Here is a 17,280-nt window from a genome sequence, read left to right on the forward strand (position 1 = left end):
TTTATTGGTCAGAGTATTGAGTACAGGAGTTGGGAGGTCATGTTGCGGCTGTACAGGACATTGGTTAGGCCACTGGTGGAATATTGCGTGCAATTCTGGTCTCCTTCCTATTGGAAAGATGTTGTGAAACTTGAAAAGGTTCGGAGAAGAGTTACAAGGATGTTGCCAGGATTGGAGGATTTGAGCTATAGGGAGAGGCTGAACAGGCTGGGGCTGTTTTCCCTGGAGCGTCGGAGGCTGAGGGGTGACCTTATAGAGGGTTACAAAATTATGAGGGGCATGGATAGGTAAATAGGCAAAATCTTTTCCCTGGGGTGGGGGAGTCCAGAACTAGAGGGCATAGGTTTACGGTGAGAGAGAAAAGATATAAAAGAGACCTACGGGGCAACCTTTTCACACAGAGGGTGGTACGTGTATGGAATGAGCTGCCAGAGAAAGTAGTGGAGGCTGATACAACTGCAACATTTAAAAGGCATTTGGATGGGTATATGAATAGGGAGGGTTTGGAGGGATATGGGCCAGGTGCTGGCAGGTGGGACTAGATTGAGTTGGGATATCTGGTCGACATGGACGGGTTGGACCAAAGAGTCTGTTTCCTTGCTGTACATCTCTATTACTCTATATGTCAGGGAATAACTGTGATATTTAATAAGATAAATAGCCCTCTTTTTAAAAACTTGCTTCAAGCTCAAAAAATGGCAGACTGTTCAGTACTTTCTTGGTTAGTTTATTTTACCCTGCTTGGATGCTGTGCTTACGATTAATAAAAAATTTAGTAATGGCAATTGTAATTGTTGGTTGCTGATGTTTGGATGCCCAGAAGATAAGATTGTATTTTCTTTATGTCTGAAATAGTTCCTTTTGGATACTGGCATTAACAGATTTACTCAATTCTCCTTTCATAATGATTTCCATTAGTAGCACAAATACAGAACATGGATTTTTAAATTCTTTTTTACTAGAATTTAACTGAAAAATTGGAGGTTTTTAATTAATCCATCTGGAAGTTGTATAGAGGTACGATAGGTAGGGTGTCATAATTACACAATGGCTAATGAGTATTAATGTTTCTTGTTTACCATCAATAAATAATTTACTTTTACAAGTCAAGATATTTATAGGAAAACATTTTTAGGAGAGCAGTCAGACTAATGCAGCAAATAATGATCGAGAGTTTCAGATCCCAATCACTTTCAGGGATACTGCAGAACTAAACCAGATATTATATTTTGGGGGGGAGTGGGGATGAGAAGAGAAGAGAGGAGGACGACTCAGGTAGTTATTTCACGTCACTCTCGTAACCTATTGCTGGGGTAAGTGACATAGAACTTTCGTAATGACACAAAAGGTTGATGCTTGTCTTTTGTACTGGCAAGCTACAAGACATTGAGCTAAAAAGCAAAGAAAGTAAATTGAATATACAATTAAATAGCATAGGCAAATGATTTTAAGCTATTTGAAAGTCTTACTGTTAATTAGTTAAGCTTATTTTAAAACAATCCATGCAGCTCACTGAGCATGACATTGATGTATCAAATATAAATTTGGCACTGTAGGCACACTCACATCTTCTGCTCTTGAGCCCTGATCTTGCAATGCCTTCTGAAGCTCTTCAACCTGAGACTGTATTTCCAAAATCCTTTGATTGGCTAGCCTTTCAGCAAAAAAATTCAAAACACATTTCAGTCCACAGATTCACGTAAGTGTTACAGTGCAGGAAGCGTTTCAGTTCTTGCCTGCATTGGCTCTCCAATTCAGCAAATGACTTAGTGCCATTCTTTTGCCTTTTCCCAGGCCCTCATGCATTGTTTCGCTATAAATAATCATCCAAAACTGTTTTGTTTGCCTCAATTGAGCCTGCCTCTACCACACTTCCAGACAGTGCATTCCATACTCGAAACGTTGAGAAAAATATTTTTTTCTCCTATCACATGTGCTTCTTTTGCAAATAGTTTTAAATCTGTGCCCTTTACTTCTTGATCCATATCAGCAGGAAAGCTTCATATCTATTCTATCCAGATCTCATGATTTTCAAAACTTCTATCACATCTGCTTTTCTGACTGAATAGAACAGTACCAACCTCCCTAAGCTATCTTAACTGCAGTTTCTCGTCCCTTGCAAATCTCTTTGTACTTTCTTCACTGTGTTCACATTATTCTTGTAGTACAACATCCACAACTCTGCAATATTCCAGCTGAGGTCTATCAATTTCTTATACAAATTCAACATTAATACTTCCACCTCTGAATGCTTTAACTAGTCTAATGGTAGGATGTGAACCCATGCTCCCAGGACATTAGCCTGGACCTCTGGAATACTAGTCCACTAACACTATCTTCCTATGCCATTACCTTTCCTTCACTGAAGTGAACTTTCACCATCAGTCATGATGGGATAGGAGAAGAAAGTGAGGACTGCAGATGCTGGGAGATCAGAGTCAAGAGTGTGGTGTTGGAAAAGCACAGTCGGTCAGGCAGCAACTGAGGAGGAGAATCCTGACGAAGGGCTTGTGCCCAAATCGTTAATTCTCCTGCTCCTTGGATGCTGCCATGATGGGATATGAACTTACTATGGCAGATGGCAAAAGCTACACTCACACATTGATACAATTGCAAAACAAATACTCCTTCTCCCTCACATGCCATTTGCTGCTTTTGGTTACTTGGTTCTTATCTTGCCATCAACCTTCTTTACCCCAATTCCCTTTGCAGCTCCCATGGATTTTATCACCTCCATACATTCTCTACTAATTCATCCTCCTTTGTTGCTCTTGATATCCTACACTTTTCTTTCATTTAATACATCTTGCCCCCTCCACCTCCTTTGTTTTCCCTCATGAGGTCAACCCAAACAATGTTTTAAGCAGTGTTTTATTTTTAACTTCTTTGCAGCCATATTCCAGAGGACAACATATTTTCCACAAAAGATAAAGTCTTAATTTATATTGTCTTTCTTGATTAAGATCTCCAATGTTCTTCATAGGCAATGAAACAATTGATGATACAAAGTGAAATGGAAAAGCAGGCTATGGAGAAATATAGACTCTGTGCAAGCATACAACAGGTGGCATATGGAGTATAACAGGGAAACATAAGATTATTCAAATTGGTTGGAAGGAAAGAAAACTATACTCTGTCAATGATGAAAATCTATTAAACACTGGTGTTGAGGGATTTTGAATGTCTTTGCAGAAGAAATATAAATTTAATAAATATGTGGGTATGGTAAGCAATTAGAACCAATATGATGGCTTATTGCAAGGGGCTGGAGTTTAAAAATAAAGAAAGAGTGCAGCAATTGTACAAGACTTTCAGGAGATCAGCATATTCTACAGCAGTCTTTGTTCCAAAGTAAAGATATATATGCTTTAGGAGTGCAGTTGATTGTATCTGGGACGAGAAAATTGTCAAGTGACCCAAGGCTGAGTAGAATGGTCCTAATCTACAGGTAGTCTCACTGAAATTCAAGAGTCGTTGAGTGCTTGAGAGAATAGATGAAGCTGTTGTTTCCTCTAGCTAGAGAACATAGAATTGGGGACCATTTCAGGATATGGGCCAATCATTTAGGACTGAGATGAAGGGAAAATTCCTCCCTCAGTGAATCTTTAGAATTCTCTACCCCAGAGTGCTTAGGTTACCCAGTGATTCAGTACATTCAACAATGATTGATAGACTTCTAGCCTTGAAGGGAATTGTGAGATGTGGTGATCATGTGGGAAAATATTGAGCTTGAAGATCAACTTTGATCCCGGTGAACAACAGAACAGGCTTAAGGGGCTGTCTAGCCTGCTACTATGTCTCACAGCTATTTGATCTGCTCCTTTTTAGAACCTTTATCTGTAACATGGTCCAGTTTGGATAAATGCCCCATACCCAAAATGTCAACTATTCTGTTCCCACCTCAGACTGTATGACCCCTAATATTTCCAGCATGTTCTGTTTGTGCAATGGATCTTTTTTCTCATTTCTTCTTCACTGTGTTCAACAAAGATAAAAAGCTGCTTTTTTGATGTCATTGATAATTAATTCAGTTCCATCATTTCCTGTACTCTATTAAGTATAATTATTTAATATGTTCCTGGATACAATGTGTTATGATGAGATACAAAACAAGCCAAAATATAACTCACCAGGCAATTGACTATCTCCCTGTAAACAAACTTGTACCCTCTGCTGGAAGTCCTATACGGGCCAGAAATTGGTTATGATGGGAAAGCTGTGGATGCAGCCATAACTTAACTACTCTAAGTGTACCAGGCAAATGCATCACTTTCCTTCTAAAATCCATCTCAACTTCTCTGGGATAAATGTAGCTGAAATAAGGTTTTGCATTGGATATCAAAGTGTTTTGATTTCAAAATAAGAAGTATTACAAACTCCACAAGACTGAATTCACCTGATGGATAAAAAAAACTGCATAACAATACTGATAACTGCAGGAGTTCCTCAGGGCAGTGCCCTTGGTCCAACTATCTTTAGATGCTTCATCAATATCTTTCCCTCCATAAGGTCAGAAGTGGGAATGTTCACTGATGATTCCACAATATTCAACACCATTTGAGACACCTCAGATACAGAAGCAATCTACGTCCAATATGCAGGAAGACCTGGACAATCAGGGCTGATAAATAGCAAGTAACATTCATGCACACAAATGCCAAGCAACGAAAATCTCCAACAAGAAAGTATTTAAACATTGCTCCTTGACATTCAAAGACATCACCATCGATGAATCCTATCAACATCCTGGGGATTACCATTGACCCGAAACTGAACAAGTCTATCATTTTAAATATTGTGGCTACAAGTCATAGACGAGGATTTCTGCAGCAAGGAACTCACTTGCTGTCTCCCCGATGCTTGTCCACCGTCGACAAGGCACAAATCAGGAAAGTGTTTGAATACGGAACAATTGGCTTGATGAGTGTAGCTCGAACAACACTCAATGAGTCTTTGACACTATGCAGGACAAAGCTGCCCACCTGGTTGGAACCCTATCCACCACCATCACCATCGAGTCTCCCCCGACACAGTGGTAGCGGTGTGTACCATCTATACAATGCACTCTAACATCTTCCCAAGGCTCCAAATCCGTGACTTCTACTACCTAGAAGGCTAAGGCACAGATGCATGGAAACACCACCACTTGCAAGTTCCATTCCAAACCACAGACCATCACTATTTCCAAGTACAATAAATCCTCTTTATCCACAAAAATAATGAATCACAAATTTGCTGATCTACACCAAAAAGGATAAGTAACAAAACTCAACATCAGTGATTTTTGTTGTGTTTACGCAATTTTTAACCTATTTTTAAACAAGCTCTGTACTTGCAAATGTCATCATTTGCAGGGTTTGTCAGAAACAGAACTCTTGCAGATATGGAGGAATGACTGTATAACAACGGTATCAATACTCACTGGGTTAAAATCCTGGAACTCACTTCTAATTGCGTCCCTACACTGCAAGGACTGCAGCAATTTAAGATGACAGCATACTACCACCTTCTGCAGAACAATTTGGGATGGGCAATAAATTGCCTGGCTAACGATGCCCAAATCCTATGAACACATTTTAAAAAATACTTGTGTTGCATCTGGCATTAGTACATCTACTGAATTGGTGTGTTAGTATTATTCACTATAGCAAATCATCACTGAAATGTTTCCTACCTATTCTCTGTTTCCAGTTCACTCTCCCTTCTATTGGCATCCTCCAGCAAGCTTTGCAGTAGAGCTATCTTTTCGTTATCTGATCCCTCTTGGTTCAACTTCAAGATCTTGTTTTCATGTTGCAGCCGGATAAGCTTTTCCCTGGAACAGAAATATAAAATCCACATATAGCATGTTATGCAAGTTGTTTCACACAAAATATTTTACTACAGAAGCTCAAAGGACTAAAACAGACTAGTTAAGCCTTTGCCCCTATGCTGCTCCTGTCTCATTCTATATTCTTGTAACTCTTTTTACATATTCTGGATTAATTACTTTGAACACACATGTTCATTATATATGGGGAAAACATTAACCTATAAATTCTATTATAACAGTGATGCATCTTGGAAGAAAGAATCTGGAGAAGTAATAAATTGTATAGTCCAATTCTAAAATGAGTGCAAAAATAGAGAGGCACATGGCAGCTGGATGACACATACACAAATCTTTGAAGGTGGGAAGACATTTAAAAACGAGTCTGAGCTTCATAAGTCAAAGCATGCAATACAAAAAAAAATGTTATGCTATGCCTTTATAAATTATTAGTTTTCAGATGAAGCATTGTCTAAGTTCTGAGAACTACATGAGGGAAAGGGTTTAGGACTATTTGCCAGAATGGTTTCCTAATTGAGAGACTTCAGTTATGTTATATTGAGAGGCTACAGGAGCTGGTATTGTGCATCTTACAGCATAGAAGGGGACATTCCAGAACAAAATTAACTTTTCCTGGGACAAACATGAATTAATCAAAGAAAACTGGCACTAATTTGTTGACGGCAAATTGTGTTTAACTAATTTGATTCAGTTTTTCGTTGAGTTAACAGGCTGGGTGGAAGCAGATTCAATGTAAAGAAGTGGTAGAGGAAGGTAATGTGATCAATGCAGTGCACATGGTCTTCACAAAGGCTTTTAATAAAGGGCCACATAACGATCTACCAGTAAAATGAAGCAAATGGATTATAGTGGCCAGACCAGCATTGATACAAATTTGACTGGGTGACAGAAAGCAACAGCAGTGTACAGTTGTTTTTTGTACTGGAGGAGGGCATACAGTCAAGTTCCCCACAGGTCGGAGTCATAATCATCTCTTTTCTTGATCTATATTGAGGATGTAGGTTGGGTGCAGTGGGCACAATTTCGGATAATACAAAGCCTGGAAATGAACTACAAACAGGCTTCTGTCACGCTTTAAGAGGACATAGACAAGTTGGTGAGAACCAGGAAAATGCAAGGCTGATAAAGATGAAGTATGAACTGATACATTGTGGTAGGAAAAACAAGGACAGGCAATATAACATAATTTTAAAATTGGTGCAGGAGCAGAGAGGTTCAGGGCTATACCTGCACAAAACACAGAAGGAACAGGCCAGGTTGAGAAAGCGGTTAATAAAGCATGTGAGATCCTGAGCTTTATAAATAGAACCAGAGTGCAAAAGCAAAGATGACAGAAGACATGTGTAAAACACTGGATCTGACTCAACTGGAATATAGTGTGTTCTATTCTGGGCATAACCTTTTAAGATGGATGCAAAGGTATTGGAGAAAGTGCAAAAACGATTTATAAAAACAGTTCCAGGCACAAGAGACTTGTTACATGAAGTTGGTGCTATTCTCTTGAAAGAAGGTGGAGAGAAAATTTTTCAAGCTGTTCAAAATCATGACAAAGCTGGAAAAGATAGACAAAAACTGTTCTCACTGGTACAGTGCTTGAGAACCAAAGAGTGTGAATATAACGTGAATAATAAAAGAATCAGAGGTGACTCTGGTTACAATCTCTGATGAGCAGTCAGTGGACTCAAAACATTAACTCTGCATTTTCCCTGCAGATGCTACCAGACCTGCTGAGTTTCTCCAGCAATTTCTGCTTACTTTTTTAAAAAAGTCTCCACGAGCTAAAGGGAGAGACTGAGTAGGCTGGGACTGTTTTCCCTGGAACGTCGGAGGCTGAGATGTTACCTTATAGAGGTTTATAAATCATAAGGGGCATTGATAGGATAAATAGACAAGGTCTTTACCCTGGGGTTGGGGAGTCCAGAATAAGAGGACATAGGTTTAGGATGAGAGAAGAAGGATTTAAAAGGGACCTAAGGGGCAACCTCTTCATGCAAAAGGTGGCGCGTGTATGCAATGAGCTACCAGATAAAATGGTGGAGGCTGGTACTATTACAAAATTTAAAAGGCATCTGGATGGGTATATGAATAGCAAAGGTTTAGAGGGATATGAGCCAAGTGCTGACAAATGGGACGAGATTAATTTGGTTGCCACGAATGAGTTGAACCAAAGAATCTGTATCTGTGCTGTATATCTCTATGTCTCTCTCTGCAGTTCTTTGTTTTACTATTTGCAACTATGTCATCCCTCATTTAATTACATTTCATTGCATTTTGAGAACTATCAAGCTTACAACCACTTTTAAAACTATCAGTCTTCCAGGTCAGGTCTTTTAATGATTTATAACCACAAATAGTCCGGAAATAGTTAAAATAGAATCCAAGAGCCTTCCTTCATCCAAGTTAGAGAAATAATAGGAATGGAAATAAAGGTACAGGGCTCATCAAATACAAGAGGAACGAAATTGAATTTGAATACAACAGATACATATTAACTTCCAGGCCTATATTAAATCACATTACTTGCTTTTGAAAGAAAATCTATTATGATCATTTGAAAAAAATAGGACTTCTATATACCTGATTTCAGGTGTGAGTATCTCGGCTGCTAAACTGTCTGATGCCTCTTGACTATTCATTGGAATAAGTCCTATTGGAAAACAACATTTCTTACTATTATGCAAGATTCAACTACGAGCATTAAATCCTAAAAAATGTAGCAGACAATCTCAAGCAAAATGAAATAAAGCTTTTACTACAGACCGGCTGAAAGTTGGCCTTGATGCACCTGAACACATCGCAGCTCTTCAATAGTTTCTTTCAAAGAATCTCTCTCGGTTCTTAACCTCTGCAGAAATATTGAGTTTTAGATAGCTTAGAGATGACAACATGGGCTCAGAATATTTTGAAACTTTCGTTAGTGAATTCAAAATAAGTACAAAAATGCTTTTCAATCTTGTGCATAAAAGTAGTAGTGAGATAAGTAACTTTCAGAAAATTGATGTCATGATTCAACTTTAAAGGTTAGTTGTAGGGATAAAACTATAATGCTATTTTAAACAAACAAAACATAAGCATAAAGTTTATAACATTTCTCCATGGTTTATCACGGTAGATTTTTGTTTCAAATGAAATTCATAAGTCAGAATTTTCTTCCAAAATCTAAAATGAAATTGAAAAGGAAACTTGCATCTTTTTCTTTTTGAAGAGTATCCACTTTTTCCTTTAATCTTTTATATTCAAACTCCATTTTGTCTGCCTTTTTTGACTCCTCAGACAACCTGTTTTGAAGTTCAAGAACCTACAAAGATAAAAATTGAATAGTTTCAAAATTTATTATTCAAAAAACATCCCTCCATAGTTACTTCCAGCCATTTGAAATACAATAACAAAAACCAAAGGGACCTATGAAAATTCCCTAGTGAAAAACTATAGAGAGACATCCTACCAAGTAACTGCGTTGCTTATAAGCATTTAACAAATTTTATGTAAACAAAATCTGAGGGATAGGATTTATGACTATTTGGAAAAGCATAGTGTGATTAAAGGCAGTCAACATGGCTTTGTGAGGAGTAGGTCATGCCTAACTAATCTTATTGAGTTCTTTGAGGTGGTGACAAGACAGGTCGACGAAGGTCTAGCACTGGATGTGGTGTATATGGACTTCAGCAAGGCATTTGATAAGGTTTCCCATAGTAGACTCATTCATAAAGTCAAGAGATATAGGATACCAGGAGATTTGGCTATCTGGATCAGAATTGGTTGGCTAACAGAAGGCAGAGAATGCTTGTGGATGGAAAGTATTCTGCCTGAAGGTCAGTGTTGAGTGGGGTCCCGCAGGGCTCTGTTCTTGGGCCTCTGCTCTTTGTAGTTTTTATAAATGACTTGGATGAGGAGGTTGAGGGGTGGGTTAGTAAATTTGCAGGTGACATTTGGAGGTGCCATTGATAATATCAAGGGCTATTGTAGGCTGCAGAGCAACATGGATAGGATGCAGAGCTGGGCTGAGAAATGGCAGATGGAGTTCAACCTGGATAAATGCAAAGTAATGCATTTTGGAAGGTCGAACTTGAATGCTGAATATAGGATTAAAGATAGAATTCTTGGCACTGTGGATCTTGGCGTTCAAGTGTATAGATCCCTCAAAGTTGTCACCCAAGTGGATAGGGTTGTTAAGAAAGCATATGGTGTTTTGGCTTTCATTAACAGGGGAATCGAGTTTAAGAGCTGCGAGGTTTTGCTACAGCTCTCCAAGTCCCTGGTGAGACCACACTTGGAATATTGTGTCCAGTTCTGGTCGCCCTACTATAGGAAAGATAGAGGCTTTGGAGAGGGTGCAAAGAAGGTTTACTAGGATGCTGCCTAGACTGGAGAGCTTGTCGTATGAAGAGAGGTTGACTAAGCTTGGATTTTTCTCTCTGGAGAGGAGGAGGGTGACCTGATCGAGGTATACAAGGTAATGAGAGGCATGGATAGAATCAACAGCCAGAGACTTTTCCCCAGGGCAGGACTGACTGACACGAGGGTTCATAGTTTTAACATATTAGGAGGAAGGTATAGAGGAGACGTCAGAGATAGGTTCTTTACACGGAGAGTTATGAATGCATGGAATGTGTTGCCAGTGGTGGTGGTGGAAGCAGAGTCATTAGGGACATTTAAGCGACTGCTGGATATGCACATGGACAGCAGTGAATTGAGGGATGCGTAGGTTAGGTTATTTTATTTTACGTTAGGATTAATCCTCGGCACAAGGTTGTGGGCCAAAGGGCCAGTTCTGTGCTGTACTTTTCTATGTTCTATGTCCTACCTGAACTTTCAACAACCCAAAATATGGCCAAAATATGGCCAAAATATCTTGTTTACTGGAGGTCAAAATAATAACAACTGTTACTTAACCATTTTGAAACTGAAAAGGAACAGGTTCAGAAAGTGTTCTCTATTTTATATATTAGCTCATGTCTGATAGGCTACTGCATGGTTTTACTCACAGGGAATGTCATAGGATCAAATCGTCGAAATGCAATGAAGATTGTGATTTGGACCAACTAAGGAACCAATACAAAAATCAACAAACTTGCAGAAACCTTTTCAGTGACTGGTGTTGTACATGACTCATCAACTGTACCAACATGGATATATTCTGATGAAAAGAAATGGGTGCACGAGAACACACCTAACTAACATAGCAGACAATCCAAAGCAAAATGAAGTAAAGCTTATGCTACAGACCAGCTGCAAGTTGTCATATTCAAAGGCACTTCCTAATTTGAAAGGAAAAGGCATTGTCCTTATAGTACTTCCTTATAGTGTTTGAAATAAAGTTAAATACACAGATTTTTATATGATTTCAACTTTTATAATTTTTCACCAGATCTATGAAAATTGAAAGAATCTAATGAACAATGGTATTAATGTTTACCAAATGATTGCAAGCACTTAGTTCTTCTGGTTGATTCATGGATAATCTTCTCCTCTGCACTTCTGGTCTAAATACTGACTTAAGCCATTTTAGTCATGTCCATTTCATTTACAGCAAAAATTGCAAGTGATGTAAAGCAAGACTGTCAGTATTTGGAGGAGGGGAAATTATGTGTGGTCTGCCATGGTGACTGGTACACATCAGGAAAACTTCTCTCACTGTGTTCCTTCACAACTGATCTATTCTCTTTTTAGGCTGGTAGGCTTGCTTTATTTTGTCAGCAATTTCCATTTTATTTTTATTTAGTTCAAGCTTATCCCCTATTTATCCATCATATCAAGGGGAACATGCTTAATACGAATGACTGCTCACGCTAATAATATTGACTAACCTGTTCCAGGCTTTTCAGTTTTCGTTTCTATACAATGCAGTATTTTACTTTGACTACTTCTACTATCTTGCTAAAACGTTACCTTTCACATTTTCTATACTACTTCAGATATATCTGTTTGTCTACTGAAACATTTTACAAAAAGGTTTTGAATAGAAATTCCTTCAACATTATTCTATAATAAGTCTGTGAGTTAGCTCGCTGAGTTTGAAGGTTTGTTTTCAAATGTTTCATCACCATACTAGATAACATCATAAGTAAGAGCCTCCGGTGAAGCTGTAGGATCTTTGGTGTCCTGAAGGGAGAGGGTGACCAGCCCCAAGTTGTGGTCCATGTAGTTACCAACGACATAGGAAGGAAGGGGGATAGGAATGTAAGGCAGAATTTCAGGGAGCTAGGGTGGAAGCTGAGAGCTAGAACAAACAGAATAGTTATCTCTGGTTTGTTACCTGTGCCATGTGATAGCGAGGCAAGAATAGGGAAAGATATCAGCTGAATACGTGGCTGCAGGGATGGTGCAGGAGGGCCGGTTTCAGATACATGGATAATTGGGGCTAATTCTGGGGAAGGTGGGACCTCTACAAATGGTGCGGACTTCACTTGAACCAGAGGAATACTAATAACCTGGGTGGGAAATTTGCTGATGCTTTTCGGGTGGATTTAAATTAGCACAGCAGGGGGATGAGAACCTGAGATGTAGTTCCAGTGCACAGAAGAATGAGAGTAGGGAGGGCATGGACAGGATTTCATGGTCATAGGAATGTGCTGGCAAACATCAAGCTGGTTTGAAGTGTGTCTACTTCAACATCAGAAGTATCCGAAATAAGATAGGTGAGCTTGCAGCATGGATAGGTACCTGGAACTTCTATGTTGTGGCCATTTCGGAGACAGGGGTAGAGCAGGGTCAGGAATGAATGTTGCAGGTTCCAGGGTTGAGAACAATCATTAAGAACAGGGAGGCGGTAAAAGAGGGGGAGGTGTGGCCTTGTTAGTCAAGGACAGTATAATGGTGGCTGAAAGAACTTTTGACGAGAACTTGTCTACTGAGGTTAGAAATAGGAGAGGAGAGGTCACGCTGCTGGGAGTTTTTTTTATAGGCCTCCGCAGAGTTCCAGGGATGTGGAGAGGATTGGCAAAACTATTCTGGAGTGAAGGGAACAGAGTGGTCATTATGGGGAACTTTAACTTCCCCAACATTGACTGGAAATGCTATAACTCTAGTCCGTCGGATGGATCAATGTTTGTCCAAAGTGTGCGGGAGGGTTTCCTGACACAGTATGTCGAAGGGCCAACAAGAGGGGAGGCTACACTGGACCCGGTGCTTGGTAATGAACCAGGCCAGGTGTTTGATTTAGTGGTAGGAGACAATGACCATAATTTGGTTACGTTTAGTTTACCGATGGAAAGGGATAGGCACATGCCACAGGGCAAGAGTTATCGATGAGGGAAGGGTAATTATAATGCGATTAGGCAAGACGTAGGATGCATAGAATGAGGTTGCAAATGCAGGGGATGGGGACAATCGAAATGTGGCACTGGTTTAAGGAACAGATATTGAGTGTCCTTGATAGGTACGTCCCTATCAGGCATAGAGGAAGTGATAAGGTAAGGAAACCATGGTTTACTAAAGAAATTGCTTCTCTTGTTATGCGGAAGGAGACAACTTAGGTGACGATGATATGAGATGGTTCAGATGAGGCAATGGAGAATTACAGATTAGCTAGAAAGGATTCAGAGAGAGAGTTAAGATGAACAAAGAGAGGACATGAGCAGTCTTTAGCAGGCAGAATAAAGGAGAACCCTAAAGCTTTTGACACGTATGTGAAGAATAAAAAGATGACTACGGTAGGAATAGGGACACTCAAAGACAGAAGTAGGAAGTCGTGTGTGGACCCTGTGGAGATCGGTGAGGTGCTAAACTAATATTTCTCATAGTTTTCACTCCGGAAAAGGAGAATATTGTAGAGGAGAAGAATGAGATACAAGATATTAGACTAGAAAGGATAGAGATTAGTAAGGAAGAGGCATTATCAATTTTAGGAGGAGTGAAAGTGTACAAGTCCCCTGGGCCAGATGGGATTTATCCGAGGATTCTCTGGGAAGTTAGGGATGAGGTGTTGGAGCCTTTGGCTTTGATCTTTGAGTCGTCATTGTCTACAGATTTAGTACCAGAGGACTCGAGGATTGCAAATGTTGTGCCCTTGTTCAAGAAGGGCAGTAAAGACAACCCAGGTAATTATAGACTAGTGAGCCTTACGTGTGTCGTAAGAAAAGTTTTGGAAAGGATAAGAGACAGGATTTATGATCATCTTTGCAAGCAACAATTTGATTGCAGATAGTCAACATGGTTTTGTCAAGGGCAAGTCATGTCTCACAAATCTCAGTTTTTTGAGAAATTGACCAAGCATGTGAATGAGGGTAGGACAGTTGACGTGGTGTACATGGACTTCAGTAAAGCCTTTGATAAGGTTCCACATAGTAGGCTGTCAAGAGAAAATGCAGAGGCATGGGATTGAGGGTGATTTCGCAGTTTGGATTAGAAACTGGCTTTCTGTGAGAAGGCAGCAAGTGATGGTTGATGGAAAATATTCAGCCTGGAGTCCAGTTACTAGTGGTGTGCCACAAGAATCTGTTTTGGAACCACCTGCTGTTTGTCATTTTTATAAATGACTTGGATGCAGGCATAGGTGGATGAGTTAATAAGTTTGCAGTTAACACTCAAGTCGGTGGAGTAGTGGACAGTGTGGAAGAATGTTACAAGTTGCAGGGAGACTTAGATACACTGCAGAATTGGGCTGAGAGATGGCAAATGAAGTTCGATGCAGATAAATGTGAGGTGATTCACTTTAGGAAGAATGACAGGAAGGCAGAATACTGGGTCAATGGAAAAGTTCTTGGTAGTGTGGATGTGCAGAGGAATCTTGGAGTCCATATATATAGGTCCCTGAAAGTTGCCACCCAGGTTGATCATGTTGTTAAGGCGGCGTATGGTGTGTTAGGTTTTATTGGTAGAGGGATTGAGTTCCGGAGCCGTAATGTCATGCTGCAACTATACAAAATGCTAGTGCGGCCGCACTTGTAGTATTGTGTACAGTTCTGGTCGCCCCATTACAGGAAGGATGTGAAGCATTGGAAAAGGTGCAGAGGAGATTTACCAGGATGTTGCCTGGTCTGGAGGGAAGGACTTATGAGGAAAGACTGAGAGACTTGGGTCTGTTGGAAAGAAGGCAGCTAAGAGGGGATTTGATAGACATACAAGATGATCAGAGGATTAGATAGGGGAGACAGTGAAAGTACTTTTTTCTAGGATAATTACATCAGCTTGTATGAAGGGGCATAGCTACAAATGGAGGAGTGATAGATGTTAGAGGCAGGTTCTTTCCTCAGAGTGGTAAGGGTGTGGAATGCCTACTTGCCAATGTAGTTAACTCAGCCACATTAGGGAGATTTAAACAATCCTTGGATAAGCACACAGATGATGATGGGATAGTGTAGGGGGATGGGCTTAGAAGTGTTCACAGGCAACACTGAAGGCCAAAGGGCCTGTTCTGCGCTATACTGTTCCACGTTCTCTGCGCTGGTGGTAAGTCCCACCTCTCTATTTATAGGCCTTGGTTTCTTAAGGTGGATGATGTCATTTCTGGCTCTTTTTTCAAGGGAAGGTAGATAGGATCTAAGTTGATGTGTTTATTGATGGAGTTCTGATTAGAATGCCATACCTCTAAGAATTTTCACGCGTGTCTTTGTTTCACCTGTCCTTGGATGTGTGTTGTCCCAGTCAAAGTGGTGTCCTTCTTTGTCTGTATGTATGGAAACTAGTGAGAGTGGGACAACTCTCACTAGCTTCCATACATACAGACAATGAAGAACACCACTTTGACTAAATGGGATAATAAAGAGAGGTGGGACACACCACCAGCATTTCACCAGAGACTCTGACTAACAGTGTTACCTAGTATGGTGATGAAACATCTGTAAACAAACCTTCAAGCTCAGCGAGCTAACTTACAGACTTACCATCAACCTGAACTACACATCTTCTCAAAAATCGCTACTGTTCTGTAATTTCATACCTGTCTCTTGTATGTTTCCAGTTGGGCTCTTGCAGCATTTGCTTTTCGTAACTCCTCCTCTAGACTGACTGTGTTTTGCATGTACATTGTATTCTTTTCCTCAAGAAGCTTCACCTGTCGACGCAAGTCACCCAAATCTTCCAGCTTCTTTTTGTATGACTCTACCATGCCCTCCAACTTACTCACTTTGTCAGAAGAGTGCCTAGAAGAATTAAATTGCATTTATAAAAGACACTTTCACGTCATCACAATGTACAAAAATGCTTTACAGTCAAATAATTCCTTAAATTTAAGTATCTAAACTAATATGTTCAAAATATAATATTGCTATTCAAATAATTGGCAAACAAAAATTGTCTAAACATCAGATAATGATTTGAGGTGACAAAGTTTTAAATTATCTCAACAGACTTCCACAAACTATTTAAACCAGAAAATAAGCAAAAAAAAAGAAATTTTAATTATGCTGCTATGCAGAGTATGAACTTGTCCTGGAGGTGGCACTGATTACTTAGGTGCATATGTGGATTATAGCATATTAAATAATGTACTAAATGAGATTTCAATGGCTATCTCGGACAACTTCAAGGGAGGACTTAAAGTGTAAATAGGTATTCACAGATCATTTTCTGACATGTTCAAGCAAGTTACTTGAGTAATTCTGCTGTTGGATTTGGTGTCAAGCAACTCATTGTAACACAGGGATTGACTGTTAGATTAAAGAGAGTTAATAACTGAAGAAAATGAAATTGATTTAAAATTGAGGCAAGTCTTCTAAAAAGGCAAAAGGGTCAAAAAACAATAGTTTTATTAGAGAAGGATATACTGAAGGTCAAGGGAAACACTTAAACAAGAAAAACCTGCAAGGAAACTAAGATTTGGAGGACTGAGATTGTTACTAAAAGCAACTGAAGAACTGGAATATTAAAAAAAAAGAGCTGTACATCAAAGGAGTGAGAAACAGGAGTCAAGTCCAATTACCTAAGTACATCCATCTCATCCTTCAAAGATTGAGCTTCTTCTGCAAGGCTCGTAAGCTCCTCATTCTGTTGTCGTAATTCTAAAACTTCTTTTTCAAGTTCCTCACATCGAATGCGATAATCATCTTTTGCTGCTTCCAATCTGAAATTCACAATCATATAAAATTAACATCAAGAAACTAGCAATTACAAAGACTTAAAAATATCCAGAGTATTGCAACAACAATTTACTATTACTACAGATTATTCAACGCCTTTCATGTGTCAGCAAAAAAGATGGAACGGTCATCGATTTTTTTTTGTCAAAGCATCACATGCATATTGATTCAAAGGTATTAGATTTTAAAGAATTAAACATTTTGATCCTCCAGTGAAACAACAGATAAGTCCTTACTTTATCAACAATTAAGCAAATTGAAACTTATTGGCAGATTAAAGTCCAAGACAAAAAGGTCCCACAGTTTTAATCCGTCAACTAGACACAATTAGATAATTGCAGCTGGAGGTAACCCTATTGTTGGGACATGATGACAGGAGGGTTGTAAAAAATTCCCAAAGTATTTTGTTTCAAATAGCCTAAGATCTGTCAG

General features: G+C 39.4%; 1 protein-coding gene across 9 annotated transcripts in view; it reads right to left on the reverse strand.

The window, feature by feature from the left end:
• Positions 1–17,280, reverse strand: part of hook3 (hook microtubule-tethering protein 3) — an 80,431-nt gene that overhangs the window by 26,528 nt on the left and 36,623 nt on the right. For all 9 annotated transcript variants that reach the window (XM_043674259.1, XM_043674261.1, XM_043674254.1 and 6 more), the window contains 7 exons: positions 16,692–16,832; positions 15,711–15,912; positions 9,018–9,128; positions 8,591–8,675; positions 8,408–8,477; positions 5,675–5,815; positions 1,567–1,654 (listed from right to left, as the gene is read on the reverse strand). In XM_043674259.1, coding sequence (XP_043530194.1) covers positions 1,567–1,654; positions 5,675–5,815; positions 8,408–8,477; positions 8,591–8,675; positions 9,018–9,128; positions 15,711–15,912; positions 16,692–16,832 — 838 coding nt within the window. The remainder of the gene's footprint in view (positions 1–1,566; positions 1,655–5,674; positions 5,816–8,407; positions 8,478–8,590; positions 8,676–9,017; positions 9,129–15,710; positions 15,913–16,691; positions 16,833–17,280) is intronic.

Source organism: Chiloscyllium plagiosum, chromosome 32 (genome assembly GCF_004010195.1).
Source record: "Chiloscyllium plagiosum isolate BGI_BamShark_2017 chromosome 32, ASM401019v2, whole genome shotgun sequence".
Taxonomy (NCBI): domain Eukaryota; kingdom Metazoa; phylum Chordata; class Chondrichthyes; order Orectolobiformes; family Hemiscylliidae; genus Chiloscyllium; species Chiloscyllium plagiosum.